This window comes from Lipotes vexillifer, unplaced genomic scaffold, assembly GCF_000442215.2.
Source record: "Lipotes vexillifer unplaced genomic scaffold, Lipotes_vexillifer_v1.1 scaffold717, whole genome shotgun sequence".
NCBI lineage: Eukaryota > Metazoa > Chordata > Mammalia > Artiodactyla > Lipotidae > Lipotes > Lipotes vexillifer.
Genome location: NW_006798707.1, coordinates 2,898,117 through 2,913,542, shown reverse-complemented (window position 1 = coordinate 2,913,542; position 15,426 = coordinate 2,898,117). Strand labels below are relative to the sequence as shown.

At 40.8% G+C, this 15,426-nt stretch overlaps 1 protein-coding gene across 2 annotated transcripts in view; it reads right to left on the bottom strand.

Annotated features, from left to right (window-relative positions):
• The window catches only part of CLIP4 (CAP-Gly domain containing linker protein family member 4), an 80,319-nt gene that overhangs the window by 60,849 nt on the left and 4,044 nt on the right, over window positions 1-15,426 (bottom strand). The window contains exon 2 of one of the 2 annotated variants that reach the window (XM_007470875.1): window positions 1,463-1,610. In XM_007470875.1, coding sequence (XP_007470937.1) covers window positions 1,463-1,595 — 133 coding nt within the window. In that variant the 5' untranslated portion in view covers window positions 1,596-1,610. Of the gene's footprint in view, window positions 1-1,462; window positions 1,611-15,426 lie in introns of those variants that run through there. The other variant, XM_007470874.1, reaches the window with a different exon arrangement.

Sequence of the window (15,426 nt, the reverse complement as noted above, 5' to 3'; positions counted from 1 at the left end):
AGGGAAAGCTGAACTATAGGTCCATTCAGATTCTAAGAATCTATCGTTCTAAGAATACAGGCAATTTTTAATTTCACTTATACAAAGGGAACAATATCCATTATCACCTTTCATTCAATGTATTTACTCAACAAACACTGCACAACTAATATCAACAAATGACTACATTAGCCCAATGAGATAAACAAAAACAAAACATGATTCTACTCCATCCAAAGAGCTATAGTCTGGGAAAGGAAATAAGACAGTTATGACTCAAGACAGAATGAGGTAAGTTCCATAAGCAAGGTACAAAGTGCTTTTCAAGGTTTTTCCCGCATAACTGATTTTGCTATATCTGAAAATCAATATCCAGTCAATTTTTGTAAAAACTGCAAATAACTCCCAAGATCTCGTAGGCACAGGTTTTATGTAACACCTTTGATGACTGCAAGGCAAGCTGCTATAGAATCTGAACACATAAAATAGCATACCTGGAGATGAGTAGTTATTAGAATGGATATGACTAAAAAGACAAATTCACAATCCAATCATTTTATATTCACTAATATTTAAAAATTGCATTATCTCTACCTCCAAAGACAATTTGAAATGGTGGCCCAATATTTTACTTGAAAAACTCTAACTAAATTAGAAATGTAACACATCCATCAAGCTTACCTCCTGGTTTTCTTTTATTCCTTTATCAACTACCTGATAAAATAGGGTCCTGGGGAAATAAGTCTAAATAGATTAAAAACTAGAATACTCCTAAATTTACATTTTACAAAGAACATTTAAATGAACCAATTTAAATATGAATCAATCTCACACCACATTCCAGGGAAAGGTCTCACCCTCTCTGTCTAAGTACAGGGCTTTTATTGTTTTGTTTTACTATACTTTATTTGTGTATACACTGATAATTACAATGGGAGACAACTGAAACAGGATCCAAATTAGGCTTGCTTGTGTATTAAAACACATCACTTATTGTTACATTGTCACCCAAGTTTGGATCATTTCAGCAGTGATTATTTGGTTTGTTAATTAGAATCCCAGTATTGCAGAGACAACAGGGCCCTTAAAGATGGCTAGCGCACAGTGCTTTTATGTCTTTTTTTCTTTTTCAGTACATGGCTTTTTAAGCAAGTCAATATATTTAACCAAAATAAATACATCAATAGCAGAAGAATGCTAGATGTCTAAGCACCACTGTATTCTAAAAATAAAATCCTCTGAATCCACCGTGGTGCTTAAAATGAACGTTTTTACATAATAAAAATGCTGAGAGCAGAAATAAAGCGTTTAGCTTAAGAGACAGAAAAGGCAATAAGCAATTGTTATTTCTGAAAAAGGAAAATTTAGCAATTTTATGAAAACCACAACAAATGGTTTCATGAAAAATTAGGAGTACAAAAAGGGTGTAAGACAGAAGTCAAGTCACCAGTTCACAGAAAATAAACACAGCAACTTAACGTACCACAGTCTGAAGGCATTGGTGCTGCAGAAATGGAAAAGATAACTGGTGTATCAGAACCTTGAAATAAAAATGGGTATCTTCCAATCAACGAACTTCCTTCTAATGGAAAATCCGGAAGGTCCTCTATGGTCATCTTCTAGAAAGCCACCTTTAATGAAAGGGGGGGGGGAAAGCGTATCTATTATATTTGTATGCAACTTAGAATAATTGCCTTCAGTCACAAAAAGCCTATTTTTTTTTAAAATATCTAATCTATTGACATTTTTAACTTCAACCTTCAAAGATCTATTTTAGAGAAAAAGGGAAAAAACTTCCTTTTAGCGAACTGTTGTTAAAGAATATACATTGCTTAACACTGTCTCTCAGGGTCAACAGCATATGTTATCTTTTTAGGCAAAGCTCGGGAGTAATAAAAAACTACTACTATATATTTCCTAATAATAGGTGAAAACATTTCTTACACACTGAGCTACTCTAAATGGGTGATGTTCTCTTTACTCGCAGTAACAAACGAGATGTTATCCCTTGCAGGTGCATCTCTAACTTCTCATAGGATCTGACACAGGTTCTATCATCTGTCATCCAGTAGCTCATGCCATGTGCTCATCACATGAAAAAAAATCTAGTTTAAAATGTTCTCATTATTTTCCAACATCCCAGAAAACTTTACTGAAAATTGACCATATCACTTGTACAAATCTAAATCTAGGAGCTTACCGACATGGTTTCACTTAACAATGCAGAGGATCTGTCTAGTTCATCCCAGCAGAAGATGGAGGGCCATGCCTCTTAAACCACATCACTTATACTACCTCTCTTTTCCAGGAAACATGAGCACTCAGAATAAATATGCTCTAAATTAGACAGCTGCTGCACCCCAGCACACATATCAGACATGACACAGAATGCAGAGAAAATGTCAGTAAAACTGAACTATGAAGCTAAAAACCTTCCAGTTTCTTTTGCACCAAATCTTTGCAGTCTGAAATATTATGAATCTCTATATCTGTTCAAAATATAAGCAGAAAACTATATTACAAAACTAAATAAAGGTGATTTTAGATTATTTCAGTAGAAAGAATAGAATAAGTAAAGATGGTTAACAGATAGCTTACTCTAGCGATAATGCCACGCTAGGTATTACTCAATGTGTGCTCTATTATACTTGGTAAACCAACTCTATGTCTATCACCTTTACCTATCATGCTTACCTACCATCACCACCCTGCTCCAAAGAAACAGTCACCTTTCTGAGCTAAGAGGTTTGTTTCCAATTAGATTCATATGTTTTCTGAATACCAGCAGAAACTGGTAAAGAGTAAGGCAATTTCTTTTTTCTCATAAGGTAAATGTTTACATGGACATGGATATTATATATCAAATAACTTAATACAGTGTTACTATGTTAAAGGTATTCAAGGTTTCTTGGATGCTAAAATTACTCGCCACCCAATACTTTGAATCATTTTGACATTACCCTGGCCACATAAATAGGGAAAGTTGTTGCCATACAGCATGGTGAACTTTCTCAAATACTAACAATTTCAAAAACTAGCGCCTACCACAAAGACAGCCCTCCTTCAATACTACAGCTTCTCAGTATTCAAAGTCAGTCAGGATTTCTACTTGTTGGCTTCTACAAATTACCTACCTGGCAGTAAATTTGAGCACAATAGTCTATGCCAAGTAAGAAACATCCTTTAAAGTCAAGGACCAGAAATAAAATTTAATAAATATTAATATGCACAAGGCACTACACTATTCTAGATGTTTCAGAGAATACAAAAATGAGTAACAGATGGTCCATGCTTGTTAGGTAGCTTACAATCTACTAGGGTGAATAAAATAGTACTAATAACTATAGACGATAAAACTGAGTGAAATATGTTCCATAACCTAAGTACAAGGAACATTTGTTATGGGAGTTCCTCAGAATCAGAAATGGTGCAGTGAAAAAAGCATCACTGAGATGAGTCTTGAAAGATGAGTAGGCAGAAACAGGGGCATAAATTTAAAAGGGGAGCCCATTAAAGGAACAGCAGGCTGGAACCTGGGCACATTTAGTAAGAGGTAAGGCTGTTGTGGTTTTTTAGGACTCTCCTCAGTAATGCTTTATATACCTGATCAAACACCAAACCACTTAATTCCATGAGCACTGGAAACGGTTGATTTTTTAAAAGGAGACTGTCCTGATTCAAGCTGTTTTGGGAAGGTTAATCTGACTACAATCACATTTTGGGACTCAGCCATGTTTTTAATGCTCCAGCAAAATGACTAAGTGGTTTTCTTTCTGAGCTGGTTAAGAGGAAGCCACCTTTCAAAACCTCCCTTTCAAAGAGTGGGGTTTCCCATTCAAAACTATTTTTTAAAGTGATCTTCAGAGTGTACCTTTCATTTTTTTGTAGACTTGAGATCCTTAAAGATAGGAACTGTATCTTACACGACTATCACTTGCCACAGGAGCTAGATTAGTGTTTTATACACATTTAATAAATATTCAAATCCTAGATTTGACGTGGAAAGATGATTCATTCAACAAGATGTAATCAACTTCACTTTACATATTAGATATTTCAAACCCATAGAAGCTACTATATTACCTGAACAATGCAGTGAATATTCTTCATATTTTGTGTCTGCACTGCATTTTCCCCTGGTCCCATTCCCTTTCTTTCACACGAAAAGCCCAACATTCTACCTTTTGTCCCACTTAAGAAAGCTATACACCTCCACAAACTTCTGTATAGTTTTAGTTTAGAATCCTTTCCTAAAAGCGATTTCTGGATATAAGGATCTGGGAATCTTGGTTAAACCTAGAGATGTGCTTAGCTGGATTGAGTATATACTTTCATTTCAAATCCTACTATGGTTACTTGGTGAGAATGGATCATGTAAAGATATCCAAGATTAAAAGTTGGCCCCAATTAACTGTGTACATAACAGATGCAATAACAAGAATCAACTTCCCCAAAGTTTGATTTACATATGAATCCCATCACCCCGAATCAGCTCTGAGTAAATGCAACTCGTAACATGGCTCTAATATTTTGTATTTTTTTTTCAGAGATACCTGGTCAATGCCCTAACATTAACATAAGTGCTAAAAACATAAGTGCTAACATAAGTGCTCAAAAGCCACATGTGTCTAGTGGCTACCATACTGAACACTGAAGAAAGAACACTCCCCTCATCTCAGAAAGTTCTACGGAATCAAACTCTAGACAAGAAAACAATATACAAATGCCTGAAACAACAAGGAACAAAGGCTAACAACCTAAGTAAGCCCATGGTAGCACACTTAATTATACATAATTAACAAGAGAACAGTAAGCCTAAAAGTAACCAGATGTTCGCAGATTTACACTGGGATAAAGTGTTAAGTTGATTCTGTAACAGGAAGATCACTAGCATGTTTCAAAATTGGAGTTGTTATAAGCCATAAAAGACATCATATAAATATTTTTCTAAAAGCCTTGCTGATAGGGCTGTTTCTGGTAAATCTGAAACGTCCGAAATAAATCCTGCAAAACACTATACCATGTGCCAAATCGTCTATAAAACAAATAAACACATTCATTCTATTTCAAGATTCAATCTTACAGCCCAGGTAGTCCATATCAAACAAGAGTATTTCAAAATGCATATTTATGTTAGCAAAATAGGATGGAAACCAGGATGGCTTTGCCTCATAAAAATGCAGAAAGCTAGACTTCTGCCAATTTCAATTATCTGCTTTCTCTGCACAGTTGCTACATGTCCCGCACCACGTGATCTTCTGCCATTTAGATGACTTTAATTCGTGCAGAAGATAACATAAATGACAAATGTCAATGTGAACGTGAAGTACAATTAAAGTATTTGGCGGATGTTTCAAAGGAGGGTGTTTCTTCATTGAAATATTTAAAGGGCACCAATTTATACTATGACGTTGCTGCAATGTGAAGCACAGTCTAGCTGGGAACATACAGCAAGTTATCATCCCATGAGAATATCCTCCTCTGATACATATCAAAACACTGTCTCAGAGTTTAAATCCAAATTGCCTACATAGTCTCTAGATTAATGAACAACCTGACATCTAATTCAAAAGAAAGCTGACGTTATAAACCCATCAATTTAACCCACAAGGATGAGGCGTCTCTGTTTAGCAGTCTCAGCGCAAGTGTTTTTCCTAACTTCCCTTCCCGTGATTTAGAATTAAGGAATCTCGGGGTAGCAAACGACTGGAAGCAGAGTCATTTGTCTTAGCTTTGAATTCTCACCGGCAAAAGGTTTCTCAAACAGCTTAATAAGCAAGGGGAGTAATGAGAGATGTGAAGAGGCCCCTTTCAGGAAAACCACGAAGGGCTGCGTACAGCACGCTGCCCATCGATGCGCGCGAGAGGCTCTCCCAAGGGCGTCGGGACGGTCAAAGCTGGAGCTGCGGAGCGGGGGCCGGAACTCAGTTCCGCCGGGGGTCCAGCCCGTCCCACACACCTGGCAGCATCTCATCCTGAAGTTAAACCGGCGGTGAGGAACAGAAACCACAAATCCGGCTCCCCGCCTGTGGGCCGTTCCGACCCCGCCCTCGCCCCAGGGAGGCCTCCAGAAGCCGGCGACTCCGGCGCCCACTGCAGGCGACCGCGGGGCTCCCAGCGCCTCCGCGCTGCCCTCCCCGAACCGCCAACCGGCCCTCGAAAACCCGCACCCCCGCCCGCCTTGCACGTAGCCCCCGCGCCCTCCCGCCCCACCTGCTTCCTCCGGTCCTCTCCGGGCGGCCGACGGGGACCGCAGGGGCGCGGAGAGAAGGCTAAGAGGCGCGCTTCTCCGCCCCGCACCGGTCTCCGGTAGCCGGCCGCGCCACGCTGCGCAGCGCAGCTCCGCGACCTCGTCCGGCCCCTCCCGCCTGCCGCCTCCGCGCCGCGCGCGCCGGAGCCGGGCCCCACGCGGGGTCGGCGCGCGCGCGCGCGCGCGCGCAGTGCAAGCGCCCCGGCGGCGCGCAGGCTCCGGCCCAGGCCCGCGCACGCGCCGGGGAGGGGAGACGGGGGGTGGGGGGGGGAGCGCGTGCCTTCGCCCCCGGAGCCCCCCCGCAGAGCGACGGTTGAGGCTCGAGGTTAGGAAGGTCTGGTGGGCTTCGGGCGTCAACCCTGCGAGGATGGGGCGCCACTGTGGTATTTGCACCGCAGCCGAGGCAGTCTTTCGGCGGAACCCCGCCTGGCCTTAGGCCATGCTTGGGGAAACAGCCCATGGCACGCTGAACTGACGCTCCTCCGTCAAAGCCCTTAGCTAGAGCAGTCTGACTGGCCTCCCAGTCTCACATCCCTGGGCTGGAAGCACTCCAACACCTTCTTAGGGGCAGGCACCACGTCTTACCGTTTTTAGTCTCCCCAGTATCTAGCCCCGTGCATGGCCCAGAATAGGGCCATCAGTCAATTACCTGTTTGCAGGTCTTGCTGTAAAAAGCCTAATCAAGGCTATAGCCAAGTTGAATGATTACACCAAAGGGTGTCAGTGTAGAGGCAGAAGAGGATGCATGAGTAGTCGTCCCAGAAGTTTATTTCCCCTGATGCTTTGCTCCCTTCTCACCCCCTTCTCTCCTGGTCCCCTTCTCCATCCCCCAAGAATCAGAAAGTGGTGATGAATGCTGACATCCTGGTCTGTGGAAGGAAAGGTGTTACTTGACACTTAATGAAGGGACTTAATGAGTCCGTTGTTTCCGCATGACTGAAGTTTGTAACACGGAGCCAGTAGTGTTCAGCTGTAACAACTTTCTCTGAGGCCTTTTTGTTCTGGCTCTGATATACCAACTACTACACTGTACTTGCACGTTCACCAAATGCAGTGCCTGGCAAGAGCAAACGTTGAATGAATTAAGGTCTACCACGACTCCTCAAGAGCAGAGGTAAGTGCTCGGGCACTCTAGAGCATCTTTTCCTGTTAGAATAATTGATTCCAGACCCTGGAAAAGGTCCCCCTCCATTTGCTTGAGTCCCCCTTACGATATCCTCCCACCAAGTTGAGCACCTCCAGTAACCAGGAATTCACTTCCTTTGAAAGCAGCCGTTTTATCTTTGACCAGCCTTGTTGAAAAGTTCTTCCTACCTTGGAAGCTAAAATACAGTTCCCTGCATCTCCTCCTTATTGGGTTCTATTTCTACCCTGAAGACTCCAGATCATGTCCAACTCCAGGGAATCCAGGGAAAGCATTCTCAGTCCTTTAGGCTGCTCCTTATAAGACATGCTTAAGATTCCACTCACCAGCATTTTAAGGGTCTCTTTATGGTGCATCCCAGCTTGTCTAGAGCTCTCTTAAATGTGATGCTCAGGAACGAATGGGGTGTCCTGTTGAGTGCAGAGAGGAGAGAGACTGCCACCTGTTTCTTGGCCCTATGGTTCTATTAGCATAGCTCACAATATCGAAATACTCATTTGCGACAGTCACATCCCATTGTGGAATCGGGTGGAACATACTGTCAACTAAAATTCATAGCGCTTATGCAACGTTTAAACACCATGACCATCCCACAGTCCCTGGTCAGCTGCCAGTTTCTCTGTCCCTGCAGGTTCAGCACCTTATGCACTCTCAGGGATGATGATGTGACCCAGATGCTTCCTCCTCCCTTCGGGGGTTCCGCCTCCCTCTCTCTGCTCTCATCACACCCAGTTCTCATCTGACCCCACCCACCTCTTTAACTGGTTAAAAGAAGGAAAATAATCTGCTGAAGCAACTGTAAATAAGCCCTATTGTCGGTAAGCCACAGAAATTCATAAAGATCTATGTGTAACAGAAGGTGCTGTTGGCAAACTTTCCACATATACAGTTCACTTTATTGCTGATTTAAATTATCCCTCTGAGAAACCACTGTTAGTGGTTGACAGCCTGTGGCCGGCTGAGTTGCTTTTCACTATAATGAAAGTCTCTGTGAGAACCAGCCAGGCCACTAGCATTTTCTGCTACACCCAAACACTATACAGTACCTTGGCAAATTCCCAGGATACCAAGCCATTAGAGAGAGAATCTCCCACTCACCTGCTTACATTTACTGAAAAAACTGAAGTTACTCCCTAGACCATCATCAAGAATGCAAGCACTGATTGGAGTCATGCTTCTTGGAACACCCCATGGGTTATACAATCCTCAGACCAGGAGTTGGACTGGGTAATGATATGGGGCCAGAACTTGGAACATGAACCGTCCACTGGGATGGGAAGGCACATGGGGAAGTGGTCCAGCTGCAGCTGCTGAGATTCAGTTATATCTGAAGGCACAACAAGGTTCCTGGACAATGTAGCAATAAGCCACAGTCCCAGGAGGTGACCAGCCTCAGTGGTCAGCATCCATGTGGAGAAGGGGACATTACTGACTGCCCACAGTTTGATTCCTACCCATGGGATCTTACTTGCCTTCACTTTGCCAATGAAGAATCAGACTCCAGGAGGCTGTGGAACTTGCTCACTGTACCCTGGGACAGAAATAGGATTCAAACCCTAGTCTGTCTATCATGAAGGCCTGTGTTGATCCACAATTTTGTATTATCTACACAGGGTGTACTTTGGGGCATTCAGGACACAGAAATGCTGCGTTGAGCAGCAGGGATCATTGAGAAATTCAGGTAGCCAATCAGAATGTCAGCATCAGGAAGGTCTGTCAGGGGCTAACAGGACCACAGTCCATGAGAAAATGGTTAGGGGAAAAAAATCAGAAGAAGACAGTGTCACTGCTAGTACATGGACTGAGGTATTGGGCAGGATATGATTCACGGGGGAGGAAGACAAGGGCTTGTTTCCAGAATGTGAGTGTACAGGAGACATCCAGCTGTTAGAATTGGGGTGCCAGATTGGAGACCAACTAGCAGAGGTAGTTAAATATAGACTATCAGAGCACTGGGTAGAACCCCTAAAATCTTCCTATCATGTTTGCAGATGATATAATCATCACCATAAAAAACCCAACAGAATCAGCTATTAGACATTATACGTGAGTACAACAAGGTTGCCAAATACAAGATCAATTTCTAAAAATCAATCGCCCAGGAAATATAATAGATTGTAAGAGACCATTCACAATATCAATAAAACTCTAAAGCACAATATTCAAGAATTAACCTAGCAACTTGCAAGAACTTTATGGAGAAAATTTTAAAGTTCTATTTAAGGACATAAAAGAAGAGTGAATAAAAAGAAGACATACTATGGATAGGATGACTTTACAGTGTAAAAATATCCATTTAATCTCTAAATTCAATGTTAAACCAAACAAAATTCCATCAGGAACTCAAATTTTAAGGAACTTCAATAAAGTTACAAAATAGATAAGGAAAAATAAAATTTTAATAGTTAAATCAATTTTGAAAAACAAGAGCAGAGAGAGGAAACCTACCCTGCCAGATATGACGTCATTACTACATAGTGATAAAAATAGTATGCTGCTAGTACAGAAACAAATGGAACAGCCACACAGAATAGAACACTCAGAAGCAGACCCCTGGGACCTCAATATATGTAAATGTGGGGCTGCAAATCGATGAGAAAAATATAAATTATTTAGAAGATGGTTTGGGGGAAACTAGATTAGTTTAAGAAGAAAAAATAGAGTTGGATGCCCCATGTCTACCATATTCAAAGTGAACTCCAGATTGATTAAAGACCTACATTTGAAAAGTAGGTAGAATGTAGGAGAAAATCTGTATGAATAAGGGGTAGGGATTTACTTCATAAAACAAGACTGCAAAAGTGAAAACCTTAAAACAAAAGACTAGGTGATTTGACTATATCACAGTGAAGGTTTCTCTTCAATGAAAAATACCATGGAAAAAATTAACAGGCAGCTGACAAATTGGGAGAAGATAGATATTCAAAAGCAGCTAGGGATTCATATCTAAAATATGTAAGTAACTTTTGCAAATCAACAAAAAGAAGTCAGAGAATCCAATATAAAAGTGAGAAAAGGATAGGAATAGGTGATTCACAGAAGGGAAAGCCAGGATAGCAAGCACACAGAAGAGATGCTCAAACTCACTAGTAATGAGAGAATGGAAAGACAGACAGTGTGATACTGCCGATAGCCACTGGTTTGCTGGTATATATCTTAAAAACAGCTGGGAGTTGAGGGAAAGTCCTAATTTGTAGTGTTTGCCAATTTCCATGGTACAGATACTCTCACCCCTGCTGATTTCAAGCTACCAGTGTGAAGTCACTGAACAAGAAATTGGGAAGAAATGTGCTCAGTCAGCTCTCATGAGTCAACTCCAACACACCACTACTTTACCCATCAGCCTGGCAAAAGTCAGAAAGATAATCCCCAGTACTGGCAAAGATATGGGGAAATGGGAATCCTCATGCACTGCTGATGAGAATTTAAACTGCTAAGTACATTCTGTAGAGCAATTTGGTAACATTTAGTAAAACAAACAAACAAAATTATCAGCATTCTTTATAACTCAGCAATCACCTTCATAGACATGCCTCAAAGAAACCATTACAAGGGTCCTATAGGAATCTTCATGTGGCTTCCAGGAAGCCAGTTTCTCATTTACTAGGTGATCTCTTCCAGTCCCTGGCTTTAAATACCATCTCTGTTTTCATGATTCCAAAATGTCTGTCTCCAGCCCTGAACTTCAGACATATATTCATTTGTCTACTCAACATCTAATCTAGAGTATGCTCTAGATTAATAGACATCTGTTAATTAATAGGCATCTCATATATAACATGTTCAAAATAGAACCCTTACCCATAACCTTCCCATATCAATAAAGGGCAACTCTACTCTTCCGTCGGCTCATAGAATCATCCTTTCCTTCTTTCATATTTCTGAATTCCACAAACTGAAGTCCCTTCCTCATTCTTAAAAAAAAAAAAAAGTTCATGACATAATTTATTAATGAAGAAATTTCATCAATACCACTGAAATCCTTACAAATCAATAGTCACCAGAGATCCCAGGAACTTCCTACTGATGCTACTTGGGCTTGCCTTCCCCTGACCTATCTCCTTTTCTTTCTCAGGACTTCAAATAGGGACTGCCTGCTGAAACGGACTGCAAACTGAAGACCTCACAAGCCTTATCATCTGAATCTGCGGTTCTCATTCCTTGGTGCACATTCACATCATCTGGATATCTTTCACCAAATACGTAAACCCTAAAGACTCCCTCAGGTATTCTAATTCAACTTATCTCATTTAGATTCAGCCTATTCTATGAGTTTATCCTCTCTCATTAGCCTGCTTCCAAAGAAGGCAATAACAAATGAATTTTTCAGAACCACCCGTTCCTGTGCGGGGGCCCTCCAGTTGGCGCCACTCACAAACATCTCGTGACATAACCACTTTTAATCGTCTTCTTTACAGTCCGACATAAAAGAAGAAGGAACAAAGGGAATTGTTCATGGCATCAGGATCAAAACTGCCGCTGTTGTATGAGAGCTCAGTTTTTCATACTGGTCACTCCAGTTTTGGGGCCACCAAGACAACTCCAGAAACACCTCTAGCACACAAAGACAGCATCAGGCCAGTTTCCAGTAGGATGTTCATCCCAGTACTGCCGCCCCCCGCCCCCCGCATTGAAACTGACTCTAATCAAGCCTCTAGATATAACTATCATTCTATGGAAATTGTGAGTCATAAAGGAATATCACAGACAACACCAGGAGGATGCCGTCAGCCAAATCCAAAACGTGGGAACTTCTACAGGGCAAAGAACCAATTCCAAAAAAACAGCTAAGGGGAACGGGTATAAATCAAAAGAGACATAAGAGCTATCTCCACAACCTGTAATATGCACACCTTGTTTGCATCTGGATTCAAACAAAGAAACGTAAAAAAACCTCTTGAGACAATTGGGGGAAATTTAGTCCAAATTGGATACCAAATGGCACCAAGAATTTTTTGTTGATTTTGTTATGTATGATAATGACATGATTTTGTTTTTATTTTAAAAAACCCTTATCTGTTAGAGATTCATACTAAAGAATTTATGATGACATGTTTAATATCTGGAATGTGCTTTAATATGCTCCATTATTAAAAAGAAGTGTGTGGTGGGAGGGATAAATGAAAAGAGAATGACAAAATATTGATAATTATTACAGCTAAATAATAGGAAAATTATTTTCTCCTTCTGTGTAAATTTGAAAATTTTTTCCCAATTAAAAGTTTTAAGCGAAGAAACTCCATGAGGACAGAAGTTCTCGTCTATTTCTGTCACTGCTATATCCTCAGTAACTAGAACATATCTAGTATCGGGCCCATAGTAAAAATTTAATAAATATTTGTTGATTGAATGGGCCTGGTCCTTTAAGATTTCAGTCTCAGTAAAGGTAGATTATTATGTCCAAGGAATTTAGAAATCACAGAAGTTGTCTTTGTATCACATGCATGCACACACTCTAAAGTGGGAGGCGTTCATACATCACTAAAGCTACATCAAGTTGTCTTTCCAGCAGCCGTTTACAAAACCAATACAGCTTCATCTCTGTTCACTGGAAATCATCAGCTGCTTTAATAACATCTTGATTAGGGGTTGAGAGAAGGTCAGACCCACTGGAGCTTCCTGAGAGTGGGTAGAGAGCGGCTTGCACCTTGTCAACAATGGATCAAATGACTCACCTAACAAAGAAAGCCATTGACAGACCAATTAGCTGGTACTGAGTCATGAGAAAGTCTCCTTTGTGACAAAAACAGCATTGATAATAAGATTGGTTCTGACATTCCATACCTAACCATATTTGCAACAGCAGGGAACAGTTAAAGTAAAAATAAGTGTGAATTGCTTTTTTAGATTTACACGGGGTTCAACCCAAGAAGAAGTTATAGTCTCTTTTCAAGGCCCATCAAAATATATCAGGCAATATCTTTATCATCATCAAGGTAATCACAGCCCTAATGCACTACTGAGGAAAAGCCACCTGAGTTTCTAACGAGGGAAGAACGAAGGAATCTGTCAGCACTCTTCAAAACGGAAACCCCGCCTAACCTTTATGTCCCATATCTGATATACTCTCTCAAGAAAAGCCTGAAACAAAAGCATATTTTAAAATTCAAGCATTTTAAAGTGAAATTAAGCACCTAAGAATAGTTAACTTGAGTCTTAGCCTTTATCAATTCAATTTCTATAGATTTTTTGAAATAGCAAATGATTTTTATAAATGATTTCTCCGCAGGCAGCTTAGGTTTTATATTTAATATGTGCTCAATAATGACCTGCATTCAAAATGGAGCTGAGACAAGTTTTACAGATGCCTCTAGGGGATGGAAACCTACTCTTTCTGCTTTTCACATCACACTTCATCAACGACTTTGCGGCATAACAGTAATGCGCGTATCATCTTTTTAACCACTTGGCTATTACGTAGTAATGTAAGAATACATTAATTTTTTGGATATGTGCCCATTGCACAAAAGCGCAGTCCCAACAAAAAAAACCCAGCCACTCAGCTTTCTTGGGTGCTGTCCATCCAACAAGGTGCTGATGTTTCTCCAGCTTCACCCATGCCCTAACTCAGAATTCAAAGCAGGGAGTCTCTCAAGGTTCAGCTTCTCAAGTGAGGCAGCACACGCCTACTAAGGAGCTGCATTTCACCAATTTAGAGGAATCGTTGCTAGTAACGATAGCTAGCCTAGCATCTTTGCAAGCAATGGCCAGAGACATCATGGACACTGTGTGTCTCTGTTGCAAAGACTACTGGCCACGCTCAGGTCTCTGATGCATCTGAGATCGGGCACCTCCTAGCACACTGGTCCACACAGTCCTCAGCTCCTGCCATCCAAAGAGGCCCAAGAAAAGAGGTGTGACCTGTGAGGGGAGCTCCTGGTCCTCCTTTGTCAAGCATGTACTAAATAATTCTAAGTATCATAAATGCCATTAGATACTGCCCTGTCCTCAGGGAGCTTATAGCCTAACTGAGAGGAAAAAAATTAAAGTTCTGCAAAAAATGGGAAGCAGGATAGAATCCCGGGCTTTGAAGTCAGACATATAGGGTTTGCCTGGAACCAAGAGTGTTCCTGGGTTATGGCACTTTCAGTTTTAAAACAAGAACGGTGCCAGGGATACCAGAATAAGTTGGTCACCCTACAGACAGATGAAAGTTCAAGTTTAGTTACCTTTGGGACCTTAACAAATAAAATAACTTCTCAAAGACTCGGATTCCTCATTTATAAAATGGGTATCAGAGTAGTACTACCGCACCACATATTTCTTCTAAGAATTCAATAAGCTATTGTATAAAGAGAACTAAGCACAGGGCCTACTATTGAATAGTTGATCAATAAGTGTTAATTCTGTATATACAATCAATAATACAAGATAGCATATAGTGAAAGACTGAATTAGATGTCTGTGGAACTAAAAACAATGGGATAAGAGATAATTGGATCATTAAGAAAAAGTTCCATAGTGATAAAATCAACAGAAAAAATATAGATTGCCCAATTCAATTTGAATTTCAGATAAACAACAACTAATTTTTTAAGTATAAGTGTGTACTGTACTTTTAAAAGTTATTTGTTATTTATCTGAAATTCAAATTTAACTGGCTCTCTAGGTATTTTATTTGCTTAAAATGGCAACCCTACATAGAGGAGGTAGAACTTAATTCGTCCTTTAGAGGAAGAGGGAAGAAAGAAATGCCAGGCAGAGGGATAGACATGAGCTGCAGTGGACCAAAGACAGGAGCAATGCATGGGATGCCTTGTAAGTTTTTAGAGCAAACACTGAGATCCAGGCTAAAAAGCCTAGATTTAATGCAGAATATACGGGAGAGTTAGAGGTAAGGTGCTGGGTCCTGGGATAAGGTGAGAATCAAAAGGAAGAGATGCTTCACAGAAAGAATGAATGAGACATTATGAAGGAAAAGAGTGGATTCCATATTTTGAAACCAAGTCACTTGGAGAGGGACTTTGTAACCAAGGAGATCAAGTATGTGGCTATCATTATAGTTAGGTAAGTGGCCTGAATTCAGCCACCTCACTCCTGGTGGCAGCAGGAA